Source organism: Coenobita brevimanus, chromosome 41 (assembly GCF_032717465.1).
Source record: "Coenobita brevimanus isolate Jiangsu-jjx chromosome 41, ASM3271746v2, whole genome shotgun sequence".
Classification (NCBI taxonomy): domain Eukaryota; kingdom Metazoa; phylum Arthropoda; class Malacostraca; order Decapoda; family Coenobitidae; genus Coenobita; species Coenobita brevimanus.
The window spans coordinates 15,235,582-15,262,596 of record NC_136994.1 but is presented as its reverse complement, the minus strand read 5'-3'; the positions used below and the strand labels follow the sequence as shown (position 1 = coordinate 15,262,596).

General features: G+C 39.8%; 1 protein-coding gene across 1 annotated transcript in view; it reads right to left on the bottom strand.

Moving 5' to 3' along the window:
- Positions 1-23,935: 23,935 nt before the first annotated feature.
- The window catches only part of Itpr (Inositol 1,4,5,-trisphosphate receptor), a 365,063-nt gene continuing 361,983 nt past the window's right edge, over positions 23,936-27,015 (bottom strand). The window contains exons 55-58 of the mRNA XM_080270492.1: positions 26,698-26,863; positions 25,363-25,523; positions 24,300-24,461; positions 23,936-24,073 (exon numbers count right to left, since the gene is read on the bottom strand). Of these exons, the coding sequence (XP_080126618.1) occupies positions 23,957-24,073; positions 24,300-24,461; positions 25,363-25,523; positions 26,698-26,863 (606 nt within the window). The 3' untranslated portion in view covers positions 23,936-23,956. The remainder of the gene's footprint in view (positions 24,074-24,299; positions 24,462-25,362; positions 25,524-26,697; positions 26,864-27,015) is intronic.

Sequence of the window (27,015 nt, the reverse complement as noted above, 5' to 3'; positions counted from 1 at the left end):
GACCCTACCTCACCCCATCCAAAGGTGGGAAAGAGAGATATGTTGATGATGGTGATGAAAAAAGGTATAAACAGCACATAGCAAAATATAACTTGGTAGCTAAAAAAAATGGTTTGTGAAAAGCTGCTAAAAACCTACCGGTAGTAGGCTAACCTAATAAGAATACGAATTTTTTGGCTGCATTCACAAGTGTCGCACTGTACGTGGCTTTGGGAATTCGTAACAAATGAAGCTGGTTCTTGACATATCCTTCAGATACTGCCTTATCATAATCCTCCCTGGGCACAACCATTTTGCTAGCCTTTTCCTGTAATACCTAACAGCAAAAGTTCATCAAGAGAAATACCAGCATGACATTACTAAAAAAAAGAACACAACATTGCTGTAAAAAAAAGTAATAACATAACAATAAGAATGGAACACAGCATCAGCAAAATACCAGAGAAAACAAAATCACTGAAGCAACTGAAGTACTCTATAGAAAGACAACAACTGACGTACTCTACAGAAAGACAACACAAAACAGCCAATAACAAAATAAATAAACTACGCACATACCTATTAAGAGCAAATCAGTAAGTAAACAGCAAACTCTACACAACTTCTGAATGAGAAAGCAACACACATAAACAAGACTAACAATGCACACATAAACAAGACTAACAATGCAACATCAACAATGGACAAGAGAAGAAAGAGCCACTGTTTACAAGCAGAGCACAACACTAAGAACAAACAACCAACGAAAGAAAAACAAACCAATGAGACAAAATTAACACACACATGCCCATAACATTAATACCACAACATCACCTGGACATCTTCCCAGCGCAACCATAATTCAACAGAGTACAGAGATGAACACAGGCAGGTTGGTCCTTCCTTTTCTCTCACTGGTCAGTCTGGTACAGCAACATCTGCAAAAGCAATTTACGTTAAGCACAGTAAATAATTAAGACTGTTATCCACACATAACTGTTCCTAAGGATATATGAATCACTCACACTCTGTATAAACAGACACCAGCAATTTAACTCAGCTCTCACTTTCATGCAAGAAGAGGTCTTGAAAAATAAACCCTCAGAAATCTCTCAGCATATGAAGTAGATGAGAAAAGACATCCCCTTCCCCTCACGTGCCATTGGAAGTACAGAGCTGCTTGGAACTCCACTGCTAGGTAGTGGAGTTGCAATATCTTAACACCAATGTATGAGGTCTAATCAAAATGCTCTGAAGATTTCTTCTTTCACACGGGACACTATGAAGGCATTGAGCTCACTGAGCTGTATACACAGCAGAAATACTACCCAACCCAACAACAAGCCTTCCCTCCATACCTTATACCAGTGGTGGGAAAGATACTGTATATTCAACGACAAAACTGGCTATCTCTTGCCAGTCATAATTACAATGAACAGAAAAGAGAAGCAATGTGTGTTGTATCAAGTTTTGTGCAGAAAATAGTAAAAGTGGAACAAATTCCCTGAAACATTAACCCGCCCCATCCCGACCACTGTTCCACCACTGACTCCCCTCAATCCCGACCATTTTAGGAAATTTTTTTTTTTGGCTCTAACCTTCGCTTTTGGTGAGAAACATCGAAAATTCATAGAGAAATCGCTCACCTGAGGTTTAAAATACTCATTACAGGTAGGAGTACCTCCTTACCTTACTGGTTTTCTATCAGGCTGGCACCAAAGAAAACGAGTTCTATGGGAGGATAACTATTTCACACCACTCATAAACAGTATTTATTTATTTACTTGGTACAAATTTATATGTAGTATGAGAGTATATTGGTTTTCAAGCAGTAATATAGGCATTATAAGCATTGTTTCACTCACTAATACCTGACATTTTTTTGCCACATTACCTGATCATCATTTCTAACTGTTTCTTCCTCTAATGCTATGTAAAGTTTGTCCTCCACATTGTCATTGATTGGGGAATCACTCTGGCCCTGAATTTCGTACTGTGGCATGACATGGCTATACTGGCCAGGTCACTGATAACAGGTGAATTGCTGAGACAATGGCATGCAGGGGGGGGAAGGAGGTCATGCTGGGTAAGGCATTGTCCCTGCCTGACATCTTGTTGAGGAAGGTGTCACGTGTATACATATCAAAAATGACTCGCGAAAATTGAAAATTGTGCAAATTAGGGACCTTGCAATTTTTTCACATTTATGTACATCGATGGGATTGGCAGTGACAAAACGTGTGGACGTTAAAGAACGTCAACGGGATACCGCGGGTTAACAACTGCCTTTGTTGATGACTGCTTAACCCGAAAACTGCAGCATCAGGTTTCCTGGTATATCCTCCCCCCATGCGCAAAAAAACGGAATATATTTTTCTCACAAATAACAGGAAAAGTATATGGCTGGATACTTATTGACAGAGTTAGGGACATAACAGAGGAACTACTTGGAGAAGAACAGGAAGGTTTTAGGAAGGGAAGAGGTTGTGTAGATCAGATACAGTATTCATCTTTAGATCTTTAGCGGAAAAGTTTCTAGGGAAGGGATAGAAGTTGTATGTGGCCACCATGGATTTGGAGAAAGCATATGACAGGGTGGATAGACAAGGATTGTGGAAAGTAATAAGAATATATGGTGTAGATGGGAAGTTGCTGAACGCCATGAAGAGTATGTATGAGGGTGCTAAGGCTGCAGTGCGTGTACACAGTGAACTGGGTGAATTTTTCTATTTGAAGGTTGGATTGAAACAAGGATGTGTCATGTCTCCATGGCTGGTCAATCTGTAGATGGATGGAGTTATAAAAGACACACAAGGATGTTGGGGCAGCCCTAATGAGAAAGGGCAGTGTTTGGAAACTCCCTGTACTGTTGTTTGCAGATGATACTGTGTTGTTAAGTGAAGACGAAGGGGAGCTGAAAGGCTTGGTGAATGAGTTTTGGAGCGTGTGTAAGAAATGGAATCTAAAGGTGAATGTACAGTAAGGAAGAGTAAAGTTATGGTCTTCGAGAGAAGTGAAGTCAGTGAATGTACAGTACAGTGAGGTTGGATGAGGAGGAAATGGAAAATGTGAGTGTGTTTAAGTACTTGGGTAGTGTGATGTGAAAGGATGGAAGTTTGGAGGATGAAGTGCTTGAAAGGGTACAACAAGTTAAAAGGTTGCTAGTTCCTTTAAAGCAGTGATAAGAAATGGGGAAGTGAGCATGGAAGTGAAAAAGCTACTACATGGAAGTATTGTGATACCAACTATAACATATAGAAGTGAAGCTTGGACGTTGCTGGAGAGACACAAGTCACGAGTGAGAGCAGCGGAAATGAGTTATTTGAGAGGAGCATGTGGAGTCACATGGAGAGAGAGACTGGCAAATGAGGAAGTGAAGGAGTGTTGTGGTGTGGATGTGATAGGATGCGTTAGGAGAAACACACTAAGGTGGTCTGGCCATGTGGAGAGGATGTCGAGTGAGAGACTGATGAGGAGAGTGTGTGAGTGAGGTGGAAAGAGGGAGGGGGAGGCCAAGGATGGGATGGAGGGATGGAGTGGAGAGGTATAAAGAGGGGTGTGTGAGCTGGGAGCAGGGCAGTGAAATGACGGGGGACAGGGCGACATGGGGGCAATTTGTTGTGGTCACCCCTTACAGGATTAAGGCATCTGGCAATAGCTATATAGATAGATAGATAGAGATAAACGGATGAAATGAAAGAATGCATGGAAAAGTATAGGAAAAACAAATATGAGTTCAATATTTGCCTTAGTTCAGCCGTGGTGAAGTAATGAGGACATTTTTGATCGACCTCGCCATACACAAAAAAAATAAAAGTAAAAATAATAATAAATAATTTTTGCTTGTGAAGTGAAAGAGTGCAAAAAAACAGTAGAGGAAAAACAAATATGAGTTCATTATTTACCTTGGTTCAACCATGGTGAAGTAATGCGTCCACATGGGAGGAATATATAGCACGCCCCCCCCCCCCAAAAAAAAAAGATGTACGTTGCAGCTACAAGTTTTCCATTATATGACGTACGACACAGCTATCGGGTAAGTGTGGCTGTCACTCATCAATGGATAATACATTTCCAAGATGACTACGAATCAGTCAACAATGACTCACATTCAGGGAAAGCATCAACCCGATGATGAAGTGGTCACTAAGGTGAATGAAAAATTCAAACTGACTGATAATTAACCATCCAATCCTAAGTTGCCCTATGAGGTGCATACGAATCCAGGGCTAGGCAAGTTGGTCCAGAATAACTAATCATCCAAGAAAATGATTATGAACTGGAACTTTCCTCCGGATCATGTCAAGTAATTCTGACTATTGGCATTTGCATGTGTTGAATGCAAAATTTGTTACATTTCATCTTCAAGAAGTGTGTGACGATGTGAAAACAAGGCCAGAGATCAGGGATGAAACAAAGTGAGTCATAAACGATTTGTGATATGAGTGATTTATATCATTTCATGTAATGCCATATATGTATGAAAATAAAACCCAACCACTGTACGTCTGAAACACCATGAAATTTTATCAGTACATAAGCTCTGCTTCATGCAATGTTTAACAACAGTGTACAATAAGATAAAAGACAAATAAGGAATTTATTGAACCCTCCTTGATATGATAAAAAAATCAACACAAGCTGACATCAAGACATCAGTTAATACTACATTCTGAAGGTGATGCTTTATAGATATAATAAAATACTGCTATTATTCCTGTTTTGATGAACAATAATCAAGTAAATTAATATACTACACAGAACTGCCAAGTTTGTCCTGATTTTGTATAAATTCCCCAATAAATTTTTCAAACTACAATAAAATCATAAAACTGATATTCCTAAAGATTTTAAAAAGCAAGAAAAAACACGAAACTGGTATCGCAGTTTTCATTCAATTCTTGATAAAATTCATTACTTCATCAAATAATGCAATTTCTTCTAATAACTACTACCATGCTCCCTAAGTTATGTGTAAATGTTACATGAACTCTCCTCATTTCATTAAAATCATATTTTTGCTTGATTTTTAAAAACATATGCCCTTTGCCGCGGGCAGTGCCACAGCCATTCATAAACAGCCTATGATTTAACCCGCCCCGTCCCGTCGACGTATGGGTACGTTGCAACGATTTGCATTTGCCAGTCCCGGCGACGTACCAGTATGTCGTGCAATTGCAAGGTCCCTAATTTGCACAATTTTCAATTTTCGAGCGTGATTTTTCGTATGTATACACGGGACACCTTCCTCTATTCCTCTACAAGATGCCAAGCAGGGACAATGCCTTACACCGCATAACCTCCCCCCTCCCCCCCTCACGTCATTGTCTCGGCAATTCACCTGTTACCAGTGACCTGGCCAGTAAAGATATTCAGGGCCAGAGTGATTCCCCAATCGATGACAATGTGGAGGACAATGTTTACATAGCATTAGAAGAAGAAACAGTCAGAAATAATGATCAGGTAATGTGGCAAAAAAAGGTCAGGTATGGTGATTAGTTAGTGAGTGAAACAATGCTTATAATGCCTTTATTACTGCTTGAAAACCAATATACTCTCATACTACATATAAATTCGTACCAAGTAAATAAATAAATACCGTTTATGAGTGGATAAAATAGTTACCCTCCCATAGAACTCGTTTTCTTTGGTGCCAGCATGTTAGAAAACCCAGTCAGGTAAGGAGGAACTCCTACCTGGATTGAGTATTTTAAACCTCAGGTGAGCGATTTCTCTATGATTTTTCAGTTTCTCACCAAAAGCGAAGGTTTTAGCAAAATAAACAAAAAATAAAGAAAAAAAAAAATCGAAAATACCTCGGGATTGGGGGATGTTGGAGGTACGGAAAACCTCGGGACGAGATGGGTTAAAAAAAAATTGCCAAAATATCAAAATATTGAGAGAGGCAGGAAATATTTACCAGGCATTAAGTTTTGAATGTGGCACGTCACAAGAGACCTCTATGAGTCACCCAGAGTGCGCACCGTGCACGCATACTGCCCCTGCATCAGGTAAACTTTGACTGCATATTCATTCATTCATTGCCAGACGCCACGTATCCCAGACGGGGTGGCCAAGGAAAAATCGAAATATTGAGAGAGGCAGGAATGTTTACCAGGCGTTAAGTTTTGAATGTGGCACGACATGGGAGACCACTATGAGTCACTCAGTGTGTGTACCGCACGTGCGCACTGCCCCTGCATCAGGTCAACTTTGACCCCGTATTAAAAAATTCAGCAAAAAATGCATATCATTATGCCCGAGAATAGTGGCCACATGCTCCAAGGACATGTTGGGAGCATCACCAGGGCATATACTTCAGTATACCATGGCCAAACATCAAATAAAAGCGCCTGGTCCCCTATGGAAAGTCTACGGGGTTTACTCCCATATTTCACCAGACAGGCACGGTCAGGATAAGGGCCCAAAATCGACTTTCCTGGCTTCTGTGAGTACCAGTTTGGGTGTTTATGGGTTTTGAATCAAAACTAACCTATCTAGGCAAAAGAAAATACAAATACAAATAAAATAATCTAAAATCAGTCAGCACTGGGGGGTGTCAGAGATGTTAAAGTTACCAGCAGAGGGGGAAGTTAATGTGTTATAAATTGCTGAAATAAATCATGTATTCAATAACTACTGTTGGCCGGTGGGGGCGCTCACCATCCACTCATTCGATGTAGTGCTGCTCTCAGGTGCCTGCCCTTTCCTCTCTTCCTTCCTTCTTTCCATCCTTCCTCTTCTGTCTTTCTTTCCTTTGTTCCTTCCTCTTCCTTCTGTCTATGGGTGACTCTACACTGACTGACAAGCCAAATGGTGTCCTGTACACCAGGAAACCATTTACTACGCTGGGTGGTGACCATATAACCAAATTACGGGGCCTTGTGGTTTAGTGGGCAATTAAGGCGCTCCAATCAGACTGAGCCTGTGCAGGTTTATATCCAAGGAGTGGTTGGGCTTTACTGCACAAGTACTGCCACTCACGGATGAGTTAGGCTGGTCACTCATCATAAATGTCAGGACCAACTTGCCTAGCCCTGGGTTCTTACGCTCCTTATGGGGCAACACTGGATTAGATGATGGATGGATGAATAACTATTACCAAGTAAATCATGCAAACCCTGCTAGAAATCAATCCTGATTTCAACTCCATTATCAACGGTGATGAGTCATGGGTGCATGGTTGTGACCTTGAAATGAAACGATGTACACAGAGCTCCATTTTCCTGTTCATTTTATTACAGCAGGCAAGCCACAAATCTGGCTTTGAACATGTCTTTGTCATTCCTGGTGTATGGTATGGATAAATGGTTTGTTCCGAGGGTAGGTTATTATTTCATCTCTGTACACACCTCAGTGCAACTCCAACTGCCTCCACACTGCACTTGAAATAAAAGTTTTTGAACATTTTGAACAGACCTGGGTGGATAATTGGGAATAAACACAGGAAAAATGTGTGGGGGGAAAAAAAAAAAGTATAAAGAAATTTTGAGGTGAAAGCGAGTGGTCTCTTTTATGTGAAATGAAAATTTTACTCCATAATGTATCTGTGCAAAGCATGAGGCTGTATGGTACTGAAACCTAGCAGTAAATGAGGAAGGTATCTGTACGTTACAGAGCACTGAAGTAAGAATAAAAACGGTAAAATGGATATGTAGTGTCACTCTGAAGGACAAACCACCGTGTGTAAATGTAAGAGGATACTGGAGCACTGAACTGAGTTGGTAAAGTGGGATGCATAGAAAGGTTGAGGTGGTCTGGAAATGCAGAAAGAATGGGTGAAGTACTGTACACACCTGAACATGGGACGACATCCACTGTTGACAAACCATGGAAAATGCAGGAGACAGTGACCTGAGAAAGGACTTCAGGGTTTGGAGACTTGGCTAGAAAGCTGCAGGTGACCAAGCAACTTGGAGATCAGCCACTAGGTGGGGGGGGAGCTGATCCTGTAAGCATGGAACACTCTCTAAATAGGCTAGGTACAATATGTGCATAAAGACAGGCAAAAACTTTCGGTATTATTTTACGAGCGGACAATACGCAGTTTTGGAATTTTAGTACGGTACCATTATTGTCCACTTGTAAAAATTTACCTTACAACCATGTATAACTTTGTTATGCAAGCACCATAAGTAGAGAATATAAAATGAAAATTTAGGAATTCCATCCATCAAAATTCATGAATATTAATCATTTACCTGCATCACATGCATGTGCCATATTATTAGCACAGTACAGTACATACTTAAGTCGGAGTCGTAACTTAGTCGTAAAATTTCTTGAGTTGGAGTCGGGAAATATATATATTATCACCGATTCCACAACCCTGAATGTGTATCTACATACCTAGGCTGCTTCCCCCTCAAAAAAGGGGGGTAGCCAAGACAGGTTGATACCCTCCCTATTTACTCATCCACACACACACACATTTACTCATATCTTAGCCCCAGGGTAAGAAGGGACAGATCGTCACTGCATCACACCACATGGGGGTCAGCTGCACATTGCAATTAGCAACATCCTCAGCAGGGCCCAACAGCAGGGCTGTTTTTCCCCTGCCTCATCATAATGGACCCATCCCCTTACCCGCACCTGACGATGAGCTTATCTGAACAAATACGGGAGAATATCCCCTTGGGGCCGCGTCACCATTTGCTCTATCACAATTTCTGTCCAGTCATCCTCCATCACACACAGCCACTCTTCACTGCTCTACAGACATCTCTCTTGCATCTGACGCTCTCTTCATGCTGTCCATCCATCCTGTTCATAGTCTTCCTCTCACCCTTACATCCTGAATGTAATCCAAGTAAATTTTCATTGTGAAGCAGAATGGAGGGGGGGGGGGGGGAATTTGATGGTAAGGCTCTGTTGGGAATTGAAATTTTGTGTAATTTAGCTGTACTGTACTGGATAATCTGGGCTGTGGCAGCTTTGAAGGGGTAAAGCTACAATCACAGGGGGACCTGTGGATGTCCAAATTTGCTGCCTGTCGTGTCTTGAACAGCCAGGCACGGAATGCCACCAAAACTCCATAGGTTGGAGGAAGTACAGGGAACTTGCCACAACTGACATTGAGAGGGCTCCCACCCAGTGCTATGGATCTTTATGTGACATGCATTAGGAGTTTAATGCTGAATGGCTGACAGACCTGTTCCAAGGCCACATATCCCATGAATTATTTATGACTACGTTTTAAGCCCATCTACAAGCCATCTGACTGTAAGCTTCAAAACTTTCATAACTTTAAGATTATTGTCTGGGTAAAGGTTTGGTGAGAAGACATGAGGTAACATATCCAGAGCAACACATTCCAGGTACTGGATAGTTTGGTCATGATTACAGTTATTTTTATTTTTCGTGCATAGCATTCCATGCTGAAAATCATCCTTGTGCATATTAGGAGCTGTAGACAGATTTTTACCTGACTTAATAACATTCATCAGGATAAAAGTTGTAATTTTGTTAGAGACTATGGAGAAAAATTCCCATCTGCACACCATTCCTGACTCAGAATGTTAACATTATTGATATTTTCAGAGCTTGTCTGTATTAGCAGAAAGTTTGGTAAATTTTTACAAGTGGACAATACATCCCCCAGGTAGTGCAATATATTTTTCTGGCAGTTTTTGACGCGATTCGAATGTTTCTGACCTTCATTGTAGTGGTCGGTGGTGGCGACCATCATCCACTCACTTGATGTAGTGCTGCCTACTTCTTCCTTAGCATTTATCATTCTTTTTCTGTGCCTGCCCTCCTCTCCTCCTATTTCTCCCATCTTTCCTGTCACTACTTAATGCTTTTCTTTCCTTTACAGGTGGCTTTACATTGAGTGACAAGCCAAATGGTTTCCTGTAAGCCAAGAAACCATTTACAACGCTGGGTGGTAACCATATAACCAAACCATACGTGCTCCCTACGTGTCAAGTGGGTTGGTGGAGGGTTAGTGCCCCTCCCCGTAAAACAACTAACTCAGAGTCAAATGGCCACCCCGTACGGGATTATGGCGTCTGGCAATAGATAGATAGATTTTTGTCGGAAATGCCTCATTGTCCCTTTTACAATCATGAAATTTGATTGGAAAAGTTGGTGAAATAAAGCATTTTCCGAAAAAATGAAGTAAAAAACAACTGAACTCGCATCAAAAACCAACAGAAAAATATACTGCACCACCCGTAAACATAACCGAAAAGACCAAACCAAACAAAACAGACCTATCGTAACCTCACTGAACACAATGAAACTAACCAAACCTAACACAACATACCTAACCTATCCTAGGAGAGTATGTAACGTAACCTCACCAAACACACTAAACCTAACCAAACCTTCCCTATCCTAGGGGAACGCTCACCCTAGAGATATGATGGTCCAGGACGAGGGTTGTCTGGGTCGTCGTCGTCTTCCGGGGGTAGGCCAGTTCCAGTGGTTTATGAACACTATAGTTTGCCACGGAGGAAGGTGTGTATTGTCCACAAAACTTCCTTTGTAGTCAGACACACAAAAACCACACTGGACCCGTTTCTTGGTTTTTGCGTATTTTTTGTGCTGACCACAGTACCACTGATGTTTGTCTTTTCTAAATTTACATGGTTCCTGACAATCTGGGCAATAAACTTCCGAATGTAATACACTATGTCTTCTAAAAAACTCAATAGCCTCCTCAGGTTCAGAGTGGAAACGCTTAATCACCCATAAATAATCAATATCACACCCGGGACAGACAGCATGTCCTTCTTCTTCACAGGCCATAGTGAGGATTTGAATTTTCCATCCAGATTGAATCAAAGACTGCAATTCAAATTCATTGGCCGAATACCATCTAGCTATCTATCTACTGACAGACGCCTCAATCCCGTTTGGGGTGGCCACAAACAAATCACCTCCAAGTCGCCCCGCCATTTCACTAAAGTAGGCATATGAGTGGGTGATAAACCTACGAGATGCATGTGCTGTAGAAGGGAAGAGAAACGTACGAATGAACACATTTTTTTGCCCGAGTGGCCGAGTGAAGATCCAAGGTAGTTTTTAATTTTAATCTAAATTCATTATCTCTGAAAATATCAATTTTCGAATGGGGTTATGGGAGTTCATTATGATCCTTAGGAACTATACTATACGTTAATGGTGCTGAAATTCCAAAACTGCATATTGTCCACTTGTAAAATAATACCGGTTGTAAAATAAACTGAATACTGAAAAGATATAGCCTACCATTCTGGAAAAAAAAATCATCTGAGTTGGGCTCGTGGAAATTTTTCAGACTCAGACTCCGCAACCCCAATTACATTATTTAGTTACTGTACTACTGAAGATACTGGGCACAGGAGGTGAATTTTCACAAGTTGCCAATATACTCCCCAGGTTGTGCAGTATATTTTTCTGGACCTAACCAAACCTGCTGCAGCGGAATGCCTACCTTAGAGTTAGGTATCTTACCATGAGTTTATGATGGTAATATCCCTGAACCGCATATTGGCAACTTGTAAAATAATACCGCGCAAGCCTCTGACCCATGTCCTGATCTTCATCAGAGATTGACCATTCTGTTTTATTGGTGCTTACCTATAACTGTTTGGTACTGTTTACTTAAACAATCATGATGCAATTATTATGGCCAGTCATCGACTGAAAAGCTTGATTCCTACAGTTTTAGGTCATATAATCCAGGTCTGCCTGCAATAATGAACAACATAAAAAGTATAATTAGATGCTTAAGTTGGATACAGTAATTAAATGGTAGTGGTTGGTGTGTGTAAATTACGGCCTTTGAACATCATGTCGTTTACTGATTGATTACATTTATCCTAAAGTTTACATCTTATAACAATCTCTACAGTATACTGAAGGTCTGTGTGGCCAAGACAATTGCAATAAAAGTCCAATATACCTTAAACAGACAAACCAGAAGGGACGGCGTAGCGAATCAGTGTACTGGTGATAGTGGGGCCGAATAATGTCTAATTTTCGACTTAAACCTTTACTTACACCTTACTGTACGTCACCCCATAATCTCTACTACATACTAAAGATCTGCAAGGTTATAATTATAATAATAACTGCCAAACGTACCTTAAATAGTCGTAAACAAGTGTCAGCATTAAGCACTGTAATGAAACATGGCGGACGAGGTGGAAGCCAGCCGCTGGGTACGGGGCCTCCGTGCACGGGGCAGAGATGGTGACGTAAGAGGGCGGCAGATACAAATTACAAACCTTCATTTTAGAAATCCTACGGTTAATTTCAAACGCGCTATATTCTGCTCACTTTAAGCGTAAAATTGCCATCTCTCCATGTTGAATGCTGAAGTATACGAAAACCTCTCATGTCTAAATCTTTATCTGCACTCGTTCGCTTTAGACGTAAAATTGCCACCTTGAATGTTGAGATCAAAGCTACAGTATGGCTCTAGTCCCAAAAAACTACCATGGAAAGGATGCTGCTGGGTTGTAGCACTGTCTTTGATTATAGAATAACAATTAACCCTGGGGGAGGTTTTAAATAAAATCGTCTGGAGACAGTAAGAACAGATCACTGAAAGACGTCATCGACCGAGAAATCTTAAACTGAGCCCGGACTACCCTCTGCCTGATGGACCTTTCTCGAAACTTATAAAATTAGTATTTTAAAGTTATTTCTTATCCAGCTCGCACTTTCCTCACCTCCACCCTCCCACTTTCTTATTCCACCCTTCCCCACATCCCGTTCCCTTCAGCCTGACCCCCACCCCCAACCCTTCCTTCATCCTCACCCCAACCCTCATCCTCACCTTACCCCCTTCTTCACATCATCCCTCCTCTCACCCAAATCTCTTTTGACTATTTTCACAATACAGTAGGCTACCGTATAGGCCTACTATTTCAGTACAGTACTATGTTGTCCTTGTAAGTCACAATTTGTGCGTTATTTTTTGTACTAAATCTATTTTACACATAAATGGCCTGTTAAAAATTCATTGTTACCTATGTTGCATCATTGCCAGTTTGACCTAGTTAACGCTACCATTTACAGTCTGGCCTCAGTAAATAATTGGGTTGCATCAAGGAAAACCTATTGCATAGTGGTCGATATATGGGTTCAATGGGGTTAAGGGGGGTGGCCTCGAATATGAAACCTAAAATGCCCCCAAACCCTCTGCCACTCACCTATAATATTATGTCCTGAACCAATCCAAGTTGTCACCAAGCCCCCCCCTCCCCCCCGTGGCTCGGGGACAGTGGAGAGCCTGAATAATCTCTCCAGGTCCTTAGGAGAAGGTGAAGGGAGATGGGGAGAGCAATGCGATGATGACGAGAGAGCGATCTTGTGAGGCCAATAATGTCATATTTCATGTCAAGGGAAAGGTTATGCCTTGCCCTTTTAGCATTGCCCACAGCAGCATCAGTAGCACCACACTTTCCATTAAGGGTAACATCTGATATGATTTCCAAGTTCAGAGTGTCATTTACTTCACACTCAAAGATCTCTCTCCAATTACAGCCACATGCAGCACTAATCTTAGCACACGTGCACTATTACTTGGTGTTAGTGATAGCGTTGCAAAGGTCTTACATAAGCAACGAGGTTAGATGGCTTGGACAGTGCGAGGGAGACGATCAGTGGTGCAAGTCATGTGGGCAAGTGAGACTCAAAAGATTGGCATGAAGGCCGCTGCCTGCGCAGACCCGAGATGGAGGCTCTACGCGTGTAAACATTGAGTGGCCATGTTGGGTCAGACATCGGACTGTCGGCTTGCATGCATTATCGCGTCTGCATGAGGTTCTCAAAGGCTGCTGTTAAGAATATCGTTCTTGTGAATTTGTGACCAATTTTTAACATTATTCCAAAAAGTGTATAATTTTTAAATTATCATTATAGCAATTTGTCGCATAAAACACAGCTGTATAACAAGATCAGATGCTAGGTGAAAATAATGATATATTGGAACATACTCAAATAAGGTGGACACTAGGGCAGTGCATAGTGGTGGCAGTTTTTATGGGGATGAGATGCAAACCCTTCCCCAGCCTGCCAAGTCAGGGAAGGACTCACCACTAGCCTATAGACAAGGAATCACTGGGCACCAAGCCTGGCTATCCAGGTGGTCTACCAACCAAGGCTAATGAACTCCTACCCTAGATGACCACTGACTTAATAGGCTAATCTGCCTTTTGACATGATCTTGCTTTTCATCCTAATGGATGTCTAGTCATCCTCCCCACTGGGCAAAACCAGTGGGGTTGGTGGTTTTGTTGCCGGCAATCCAAGCATGAAACAAGAAGTAGAGTACCAGATTACATAGTGCCAGCTGCAGATAAATACTTGACCTGACATAACAAGGACTGGCTGTCAGGGGTAATGAAAGACAGTGTAACATTTCCAATTTCTATTTGTAAGAGTTAGAGTTGTATACAGTGGTGTAATGGATAACGACTGGACTGAGAGCTGAGAGACCTAGCTTATCACATGAATGCCCTAACCATAAAAGGTGGTCCAGCTATACTGCTTAACCCTCAAGTGTCCGGGGATGTCCTTTTCATTTTGTCCTTGCCATCTCCTGATGATTTTATTCACCTTAGGACAGATTATTAAAATCTGGAGGGATAAGGTACAGCCTCAATTAACCCCTTCAGTACTAGAGGTTTTCTGAGTGAAATAAAATTATCCGGTGTCAGCATGAATAAAATAATTGGGCATCATCTGGATTCAAAGGGTTTATATGGACCCCCACAAACTGTAAGTAACATGAAATCAACAACAGATGACTCAGGGAACACACAACACTGATGAAGAGGCAACATATGAGGAACACAATGATATTCTCACAAAAATGCAAATAAAATATGATAGCTAACATGAAAACATTTACACTACTTATCCCTTAAACTTTGCTGGAAGCTTAAAATGTGACTATGGGACTACATCTTGTGGTTATATAAAGATGTTTTGTGAGCAGTAACTAAGTTGTATTTGATTATAAGTTACACTAAAAACAAGATACATTGTAGCTAATGGAAAAGGAGTTTGTATTTTAACCTTATTTCATGTTTCCAGTCTCTGCTAACAAAAGCAATCCTCACCTTCACTAATAACATCAGATACTTAAGACTATAGTATATTTTTTTTCTGTTAAGTAAGAAACCTTTTTGGTAAAGTTTGTGGAAGAGGGTAATTTATAAAACTTCCATAGAAATATTAACCAAGTAAAATTTAAACTATACAAACATTCACATAAATCAGTTGACATCAATGAATACAGTGGTAATATATTCCACTGAGCCAACATGAGTGTACTGTAAGCTGGAGGGAAACAGCAAGCTAGGTGTGTGACTGAGGGTTATATTCTCATCAGCTCAAAGGGCTTTCTAGCACTTCTTCTTTGGCAATTCCTTTAGTACACCTTGATATTCCCTTTTATGGTTTATCCATGTAACACTAAGAGACTGTATACAGGTAGATGTCAAAAATATATTACTGCATCTTAATGATGTGATCTCAGGCTCATCTGAATATAAACATGATGGACTGAAGGCTAAAGTTACTCTTCTGCAGTCCACCAGCCTCTTTTAAGAGTAAAGGACCTCCATATAATTAGGCAGTGGAGTTACATGCTTATATAGGTGCCACCACACAAAGGCATCCCACTCCATAATAAAGGGAATATTTAACTGCCATGTAAAGAAATAAACTGGTAAGGGAGAGATGCTATGAGAACCTTCCAAGCTGACATCCCCCCAGAGCTGTACATGATGCTAGGCTACACCAGCAACAACAACTGATACATAACAACTACAATGGGGTTGGCAAGAACAGTAACTGGCTCATTTTTAATTACACATTTTGATATAGTCTATCCTCGCCTGAATCAACTACCTGCTCATTTTAACTATTGTACAGTCTTGTTCGTTTTGCTCTCAAGCTTCCACTAAACATGACACAAACAGCACTTGGAGACAATAGGTGCTATCATGGCTGCTCATGTAGTAGTGACAGTGCTCTGATTAACCTTTGAACATCCCCTCAATATGTTACTTTACACACCACAAGTTTTACAATAAAAAAATGCATACCAATAAGTCTATCATATTCTTTCTCATCACTCATTACTCTAGTCTTACCTTCTAAATCTTCCCTCCCATATACTGTACCATAAAAAATTAAGTAAACACTCAAGTACCGGTACAGTACTTCAGTACCTTCAGTTTTGTCTACATACTGTAACTGATTAATCATTCTCATATCAATATTAAAATTTCAACTATCACAGCCATGAACATTAAAATCTTCACTACTACAAATGGGAAACACTTTAGTTTTCCCTTCTATATTAAAATTCAGAAATGCTATAAAACAAGAACTGGTGAACACTTATGAATAAAAGATGGTAGTTTACTAAATGCAAATTAGCTTCTATAAAATAACTACTCCCTGTCTCACTATCCAGTTCATCAATAAAGTGTAGTAACAGCAATGTGCAGTGAGATGGGACAACAGTTAAATCAATATGAATACAATACAAACGAGAGTAACCGACAACTATGGTATTTCATCAGCATCTCTAAACTACCATCAACACATCAACAACTTGCCAACAACTCAAGAACAAGGGGCATAATTTGTCACACAGAATTTCATATTCAGTATTGCATAACATTTTGAGAAGCGTAAGAGTATGGGACTCTCAGTATGGAGCCATTTTGTTCTTCAGTTACTGGGAACTTAACTAATTTTCTGGCTCTCAGAGGAATGTAATTTAGGTACCGGTATCTACAAGTAAATATAGTGGTATATGATTCTGGTAATGAAGGAATAGTAGGTCTGATAATAAAAGCATTTTGTGTTAATAAATAATGAACCACAGCTTAAATATTCATCCTAGGAAATTCATTAATCTATTATAAAATATACTCTAGCTCACCCTCAACCTTTGTGTACTGAAATGTGGCTGGTGGTGGCATATGTTAATATCATTATGAAAACACTCTGACACTGAACAGCAAAAAAGGTAAACTGTCTTATATATGGACAATATCATGAGCTCTCTGTCATATTTGTATCTCAACCACCTGGTGAGAATTATGGCACTGCTAATGTCTGGTGACACTGGCATTAAATGCAACCAGAAGAATCAATACTGTACATTTCTCTCTCTCCAGCCATTCAGTACTGATGTAGGAAGGGGCTATTGGCCATATGAAATAAGAGGACAAAACTGTAGGCAAACCCATCAAATTAACATCAATGAAATGCAGTAGGGGAAAAAAAAAAAAAAAAAAAAAAAAAAAAAAAAAAAAAGTTTTCACCTTTTTATATCATTTATCATTTCACTGAATAATGTGTAATGAAGTGCAACCATTTCATACTCAAACGGGTACCTGTATTTTGAAACTGACAGTCTTAAAATAAAAGCTTGCCTACACCTTAGCACACTCAGTTTTAATTGCATGACCCTATGATCTGTGAGGGTGAGACAGCCTTGAACACAGGCTGAAAAACACACTAGTGCCATGAGCAGACAGGGAGTGGGAAGAGGATGAGAACATGATATATAGGGTTTGGGAAATATAAAAGTGCCATGAACAGAGAGAGAGTGGAGGGTTGTGGTGAGAGGTTGGGAACAAACTATATTTCTTTCACATTAACTTGGGCCAGATTTTAGTCCTTTAGCAGCTTATTTCACATAGTTCAGTAACAGAAAGACAATGCTACAGTTCTACATCCTTTCCATTAGTCCTCTTTGTGATTAACACCATATTCAACTGGAAGTCTGTTGTTACAACTCCGCACAGAGGATAGAGAGATGGTAATTATAGGCCAAGTTAAGATGAACAGAGTATAGTGCTGTGAGTAGACAGGGTACTAGGGGATTACATTGGTGTCCAGCAAAATATTATTATGATAATGATAAAAGAGCCATGAACATATATATTACTCTTTCTGAAAATATTGGCATGGATGACACATACACTGACAGGGTATGAGTGCAAAATTACACAAGGCAAAGTCACATAAGTATAAAATCAGCCTGAGTGAAGGCTTATGCTGAGGTGGAATAATTACGTGCTTTAACAACATCATGATCAACTTTGTGTTAAATAAATCCCACAATCATTAATATAACAGGAATACCAAACACTTAACTTCAGTCTACAGTACTAAAAAGCTGGCAGTATTTCATTTGTAGACAACAGCTTAAGCATTAATAATTTAAATATACAATACTGTACTATACTTCTTATACTTTAACTTGGACCAGAGTGTCATCCTTTACTAGCCTGGTGCGCATAGTTCAATGGCCGAAAAAGACCATATTCTGACTCTATATCCTTTCCATAGCCCTTCTTCATGACTAGCACCATATTCTGGTGTTAATCTACGGCTACATTTCAGCAGTCAAGATGGGGAGATGGCAATTTCAGACCAAGCTAAAGTGAAAAGAGTATAATGTATTACTGAGATACTCAAATATACAATGCACTCTCTCCAGTTAAAACAATTATACAGTATGAATTCATGAACATTAATTATTGTACAAAGTGATATATTTGATACACGACTTGCATTGTTAGTTACATAGTACACAATGCCTTAACAAGAGAACAGGTTACAGGCGCTACTTGATGTATATGCAGGAACGACATTAGGCGGTACAGTACTTGTGTCTCTGTAGCTCGGTAACCTCAGAGAAAATGTGACTGATACTTAGAATACTAGAAAATATTAAAAGCTACTTAACAATTATCCTGAGACAGGATAGTGAAGCAGATATCATCATTATCATCATCATTATCATCATCATCATCATCATCATCATCACCATCAAGCTATCCCAATTTTCCCAAGTACAGAAAGGAGGAAAGAAACAAAAATTAGAAAGTAGGAGAAAAAAATCACGTACAATTTGTTCACACTATAAACAACATGGACTTGCTCAGTAATGGGTAAAAAGGTGAGTTATGATGGAATCAGAAATTGCAGCTGAGTTAAAGTAGGGATGAATGAATGGAGGTATACTTGTTGAGGACAGCTTAGATGTAAGACAAGTTATGGTATCAGGAGTGTATTGGATATAAGGTGTGTATTGGATAAAAAGACATAGAAACCTAATTTTTTAAAGCTTAATCTTTTCTGGGTCTACCTGCATTGAGTTTTCAAGGAATGTAAACTAGAGGAAAGACGTGGAATGATACATCGTAGCTGAACTACAGAAAGGCCACAAGAAAGACCTTTTTTAGCTTTTGCCGAGATGATTTTTGATGGAAATGGTGAAAAGGAATGTCTGTCGCAGTAAACTGTCGGAGAGGAGAAAAACGTGTGTGTGTGTGTGTGTGTGTGTGTAATTCACCGGGTCGGTCAGGATCACTTGATGGTCGTGATCGTCAGCTTTTACCCTCCCGGAAGGGAGCTGAGAGCTCATATAGTCCGATCTAAGGGCAAGGCTGTGACCTTCACACGCGCACACACCCGTCCCCTTGCTCAAGGGGGACAGTAACCACCCACTTTGTCAGTGAAACTTTTCGCAACCTGAGCGAGGCGCGAACTCCTGTCCACCAGTTGGTTAGCGAGAACGTTACCACTGCACCAGCGAGTGGTGTGTGTGTGTGTGTGTGTGTGTGTGTGTGTGTGTGTGTGTGTGTGTGTGTGTGTGTGTGTGTGTGTGTGTGTGTGTGTGTGTGAGAGAGAGAGAGAGAGAAAGAGAGAGAGATTCATACTGCACCTCACACACAAGAATGCAAGAATAAGGTCTTGTAACACTAATGGGATAAAGACAGTGTTCAGGAATACTGTACTGTACATGTTATTCAAGCAGCATAAGTGTGTGGAATGTGGGGACCATGCACAGTCAGACATAAGTTTACTTTTTATTCCACTGCATCTACTTCGAATTAGGGCAAGTCTGTCACACTCCTCCCTGATACATCACATGAAAGGCTATCACCTATGGGTGGAGACACATACCGAGCCTCTCAATGTAGATTACTAGCCTGAAAGAGGCAGTGATGTGGTGAAATATTAAGCAAACTTCTGTCAACTATACCTGGCTCTGAACTATGACACTAGGTATGATCTGGCTCTGTAAGACTGTGAGGATATACCAAGAGATCATGGAAATTATTATGGTCAAAGCATGATAACAGATATTTTGACAGTAACAATAACAATGTACACACACATATACAGTAGACATTAACAATACCTAACCACAGTACAGACTATTAATAAAAGATCTGATAAGTAATTACAGGTATAATAAAGGATCGGATATGTGATTATGAAAAAGTCAACCAAAAACAATGATGATTTTGGCAAGAAGACAACAGCATGGAGCAAGTTTAAAATCTTCACAAATTTACATAACTTATCCTCCAGCCACTTTTACATAAATCATGAAGTTAAATTATACTTTACAGAGACAGTGAATATTTCTTAAGTGACCATGGTAAAAGTGACAAATTCAATAACTATGCTTCTCTTAACTCCATCTCGACTATGCAGTTTAACATTCTTGCATGGAATGAAGTGATGGACTAGAAAAGTAACGCATTATTATCTAAACATATTCCAACAACATTGCAGCTAAATTATTTATTAGATCATATATGTATGTTTATGTGTATATGTATTTGTATTTTTATGCATGTGTGTGTGCTTGGACCGCTGCAAGTGTCCACAATATGTAATACTGTAAGAATGCTTATATGGCTGTAATGTTATGAACAAATGTACACTACACTATATAGTAAAATATACACTTAAAATACATAAACTATACAGATCAGTGAACTATAATAGTGTTCCCATAACCAAACAGAGTATAACACACAGAAATGTCAGTACATGATGACCTCATACCCACAGTAAAAAAGTATCGTTCAGGGTTTGCATGATGCCTTTTGTTATGTTTCATGCAACCCCCGCCATAGTATGCGGTCAATGTGCATTTTCTGTCCACAGTACGATATCATTTTGTACATAATCCATTTGATACTGTACTTTGTTTAGTCAATACATTTTTTTTATTGGTCTTGTCACGTTGACATGTACATAGTCTATATGATACTTTTTTTTCCATATACAGTATACTAACCTTTATGCTCCCTTCAGTTACTTGTTTTCTCACAGGTGCAACTTTCCCCAGGTAATCACCAAACAATATTTCTATTTCTTGGTCACACACAAGATGCTTAAATATCCTGCATTTACCATACAATATTTCAAAATCTTGGTCACAAACAAGATACCTAAATATCTAAATATCTGGCACATCTTGTCATACACGGAGGCAAAATTCGGAAACTTACCGGTAATACAAGAAGGTGACTATACTCTTTTCACCTTAACCTGGCCCAGATTTTTGCTCTTTTGCTCAATGGCAGAAGAAGGCGATGCTCAGACTCTACATTCTTTAACCTCTCCCCCCCAGTTCATGTTTATTTACATGTATGTAGGGCACATCGTTTCATGTGCATAAACATTTTGTCACAGTGCGCCATTGTTTGCATAGCTCACAATTCCCTCAGTGGCAACCCTTATGGCTTCCCGCATCCCCCCGGCCGGCACCCCACCAGGCCTCTCACACACTTGCACACTCAGCCCTCATTCCTCAACCGTGCATCAGTAAAATGGTAAGTACTGTACATGTATTTGTTTGCTATTTGTAGCATGCCCAACTACTTTGTAAGATTGGATTTGCAATTTTCAGAAATTCATTTATGGCCAAAATAGCCTATACCCGCATGAGGGTCACAGACCTCAAACCAGGTACCCGGGGGGGATGGGCATCACTTCATGGTTAGCATCATATTCGAGTGTTGATCTTGTCACAGATGGGCTTTCAAGATGGACTGACAGCAATCTTTGGCCATGTTAAAGTTTAAAAAGTATAATAAATCTTGACCTTGTACCTTAGTACATAACTGGAACTACCAGCTTCAGCAGATAGGAATACAATACGATTTCATGACCAGAAACTGGTTTGGGTTGAAGGTCATTAATATAATCAAGCAGTGTGAAAAACTAAGATGCATCCCAAGGGATGTGCATTAACCCTTTGGCTGTGCATGGTATCTCTTGTATGATTTTAGCCAAATGGAAATAAAGTACTGTACATGGCTCATATTTTGCAGCTAAAACATTAAGACTGCATATATTAGGGATTCAGTTTTTTCAAACACCAGACTTAAAATTATGTCTGCTTTCTCAGTGAATGAAGGAATGAAATTAATATAAATTATGTACCTGAGATAAATATGTATCTTTTTCAAATAACCAACATCAAGATAATCACATTGTGAATAATCATGATCTTACTATGTTTATAATCTTCCACATAAGTTTTTCAGCATGTAATGAAATCCTTCAACAATATTAACTATATCAAGAAAACTGTATTTCCTCTTCACTTCATATGCTGACACATTTGAGCATTGTGGTGCAGAGTGGAGCATTGCAGTGTAAGCCACTGTGTTACATAGAAAATACATTAAATACTGCTCTGGAAAAAATTCTGGAAGACCTTGGTTGAGAATGGAAGTTTACACACGTCTCATCATAGGCTGAGAGATATGCAACATCCCTGAACTTGGGTGATTGTCTTTTAAACAAAGCCCACCAGCTCAAACGTCCACTTGTATTGCAGCAGCTGAAGAGTTATTGAAGTCTGATGATATGTGTAAAGTTAGTATTTAATAATGTACAAAGTGAAGTTACTGAAGTTCAGACTATATGCAAATTATGAGTGATTCATAATTAGTGATATTACTGAAGTTCAAATTATATGCATTTTTTTTTTTTTTTTTCATTTTGTAATCTGATACTTTCGGACTGATTTACGGCTATTATCACAACACTTAGAACATGATCTCTCCCTGCAATGATAAAAATATATTCAGCATATCCTCAAAACTGGCCCCAAACCCTCAACTAAATAGACAGGAATGATTTTAGTTTTTGTGTGGAAGAATCAATATCTGAGGGCTGGGAAGGGTAGTGGAAACAGAGAGAGATCTAAAGAATGTCAAGAGATACACAGTGGGAGACATAACACACAGACAATTTGATATGAGAGATAATATAGGAGAGAATAACCAATCCTCTCAATGATGAATTGAATATATTGAAGATGTATGGGAATGGATAAATTATCAAAAAAGATCACACACTTAGACATGAAAGTGAACATATGGGGGTAGAAATGCAGGATAAGATGAGTTGAGATGGCAATCAAATATTTCCTAATAATGTCAATGAACTCAACACAGTGAGGGATGACAGGGAAAGCAGAATGAGTCAATAATGTGTAAGATATAGGTAACAGTCGACAATCTCCCATAACAAAATACAACACGTGAAACAGGTTAAGAAGCACAAACATGCAGAAGGTCTAACTCCTTTAGACCAAGCTTTTTTTTTTTTTTTTTTTTTTTTTTTTTTTTTAAATAACATGTCCAGGTGATTTTGACCAGACTGTGGGGAAACTTTTCCAGCTGAAGGTGCTATATTCATAGGCTCCTTCACAGTTACAAATTCTTCATAAGTTGAATGAAATCATCTGGTAATAAACGTGGCCCTCAATACAAGTCAGGGATATGTTCCACAACAGCACAGATTTTTCCATACAGCTGGTACAGTATTGTAAAGTGGCAGAGAGTAAAATCAGCTTCATAGGTAGCTTTGGAACTTTAAAAAACATGTTTGTTGTCTGCATGAGTGAGACAGATGGAAAGAAGGGGAGAGGGAGACTAAGGATGAGGTGGAGGGATGGGGTGGAGAAGTATATAAATAAGAGCGGCATGTGCTGGAGGGAAGGCTGCCTAATGGCAGAGGACAGGGTAACATAGAGAAAGTTTTTTTGTGGTTAACTCTTCTGTGGACTTAAAAGCAAAAATGAACATTTAAAATGATACTCATGATGAAAATTTACAATAACAAAAATAAGAGTAAGAGTTCATGATGGTACTGAAGGAGTTAATAAATACATGTTTCAGATGTGGTATTACTGAAATTGCTGGCCAACATCCACAGGTCCCCCTGCCTGGAATGCATGAGGGTTGTAGGTACTGGTGGAGCCCAGGATCCCCCGTCTGTTGCGATACTTCTGCTGTTTTGTCATCTGTGGGGGTACCAGTGTCACAGTTACATTAGTCAACTGTGCAGATGATAATGGTACCAAACAACTTTTAATTCATGGAGGAAAAGCTGCAATTGTAATCCCATAATCCCGTAAACACATGAAACTGAATTTTAAGGGCGTCCTGTACACTTAAAACAAAAAAAAATAAACAATGTCCATCAACTACCTATTATCATTCACCTATGTCCAGATCGTGGCTACTCACCTCATCCTTGAGCTCTGTCAACTGGAGAACAAGACTGTCCACAAGGGCCTGGGTGCGATCTAGTTTGGAGTTCAGCATCCGTACCTCATTCAGCTCACCCTCCGTCTCTCCAATGCTCAGTGACATTGCCCGCATCCTTGGGAACCAGTTCAGGTCCTTTTCCTGCACAGACATATCAGGCTCAATAACAGATAAGGTTCCCTTATTGTACAAAACTAGCCTACTACTTATGGTCTCCTCCTAGAGGGGGGAACCTTGAAGTGGTGGCACTGATATAAGTGGGTAGCTTTACTGCTTGGCTATACAAACATCCACAAACTCCATTCTTATCCTCCAGAAGGAGGATGGTAGACCACAGAAGGACAAATTACTCAGCCTGCGGTCCATCACGTTCACATAAAGATAAGCCTGGACTGGCACCACAACAATAAGAACACCTACATGTAAGAACTTATTTGAAAGAAATCTTCCACCTTATCATATCCCTCACTGGAACTAGGACCTCAAAGATGGTAGCAGCAGCCTAGTAAATAAAGAAGCATACCATTACTCCTGCATCACATGTTCAGTACAGTTCAATCCAATTTCTATGAGGATTTGGGGGCAATTTCTTACCTCACCTTCAAACAAAGCAGAGGTACAGCAACTTATGGCAGTGTAAAGATGTTCCCTCACTGACCACAATGCTAATTAGTATCAACTCAACACAACTCACCACTATCTCAAACCCACCTCAGCTCAGTACCACCTCTAACTCACCCATCTCAACTCAATGCCATCTCTAACTCACGTAACTCAACTCACTAGTAGCTCTAACTCAACTCAACTCACTAGTAGCTCTAACTCAACTCAACTCACTAGTAGCTCTAACTCAACTCAACTCACTAGTAGCTCTAACTCAACTCAACTCACTAGTAGCTCTAACTCAACTCAACTCACTAGTAGCTCTAACTCAACTCAACTCACTAACATCTCTAACTCACCTCACTTTACCTTAACTCACTACTGTTTCTACCTCACGTTACTTCAACTCACCACCATCTGTAACCTCAACTTGACTCACTTTAACAAGAGTGTACACATAACTCTCAGGACCAGTGAACTCGGTGGGGTCCTTAACGTTGACCTGGACGTAGAAGAAGAGGTAATGCCACATGTTGTGTTCACGCTTTATGTGGTCCTCAAAGTTCACCGCCTTGTTGTCAAAACTGGAACGAGTCAGCCCTGTGGATGGGAAGGCTTGGGGTCATACCAGTTGTACCAGGAACCATGACTACACTAAGATTATGGTTTTCCTTATCTCGTACAGCTGAGTGGATCAACAATTGGTCTGTTTCCACTAACACATCTGGGCCAATCTCACAACGTGAATATTACCTGTAAGATGCTTAAAAAAACAGGGGGGGGAACCTCTAAGAAATCACCATATTGGGGTTGGTCAAGGTACAACTGATGTTTTCTATGGAGTGAAAGCTAAACTAAGTGCAAAAACCAGCTAAGTACTTCCTAACAGTTGCCAGAAGCTGTTGGAAAAAGACATTTCAGATGTGTAAGAAGATTTGTAACAACATGAGTCTCAGTTTGGACTTTGACTCTATGTGCTGTCACTCAGAAGAAAGTTGTGGCTGCCCAAAACTCAATATGGCTTAGTTATGAGGTAGGAATAAGTGATCTTAGTTATTTCTCAAATCAACCCTTCACTGTGCTGAAAGATGTTAAGGATTTCTATCAGGTTTGAATAAACATGCTATAAATCCAACACACTTCTCTGTATAAGCAGTTCATGATCTCATGTGAGATATATAAATGACAGCTGTAGTGATAGTATTAAACAAGATAGTGGAATTATAGACATGTAGGGCTCCTTTAGCAAAAAAAAAGAAAAAATCCTAATAACATCTAATTATGTCCTACAAACAACCTTCCATTTATGATCATCAGTATTGCCAACCTTCCAACCACTTCAGCAACAGCCATTAGCACCTCTACATCAACTAAATAATCCTGTCACTTCATACAAACCCCACTGCTTGATTTTCTAAATGTGTAATGCAGAATTGTCGTGGATGTCAAGAATAGTAATTATTAAGAGTATATGCAGGCTCAGAGAAACTACATACTGTACTTTGGTCCCAATCCCACAATCTGTTTTCCTAGTTAGGTAACAAGACTACCAGACTGTGATAATTTTAATAATTGTCTGAAATCCAATGAAAACAGCTAATTCCTCATTATCATTTGCAGCCTTGCTGACTGAAGAGGGCCTAGGGATAAGCTATGGTAGTTCTAATCATCTTAGAGGTATGACACTCCTGTACATCCCTGGCAGCATTTTACATGGCAGAATGGAAAGAAATAAAGATACGTATGTGGAGATACAGATATAAAAAATATTAACCACAAATGAAGCAAGAGTTCTTAAGTATCTCCTCAGAGTTCTGCTTCTCGCTCCTGAGATCGGCAAAGGTGTCAATGATGACACCAAAGATGAGGTTGAGGACGATAATGATGACCACGAAGAAGAACAGCAGGTCATACACAACACGTGCAGCAAACAAGTTCTCCTGCAAAGTGAAAGTGATGCCAGGTTAGTTCAGGTCATGCCAAATAGTATTGTCAAATGAAATAAACCCCTTTTTTATGAGGATAAAGTTTTAAACACTTCATTAATATATGTACGACAGTATTTACTCTGTTGCTGGTGTCTTTAGATGCT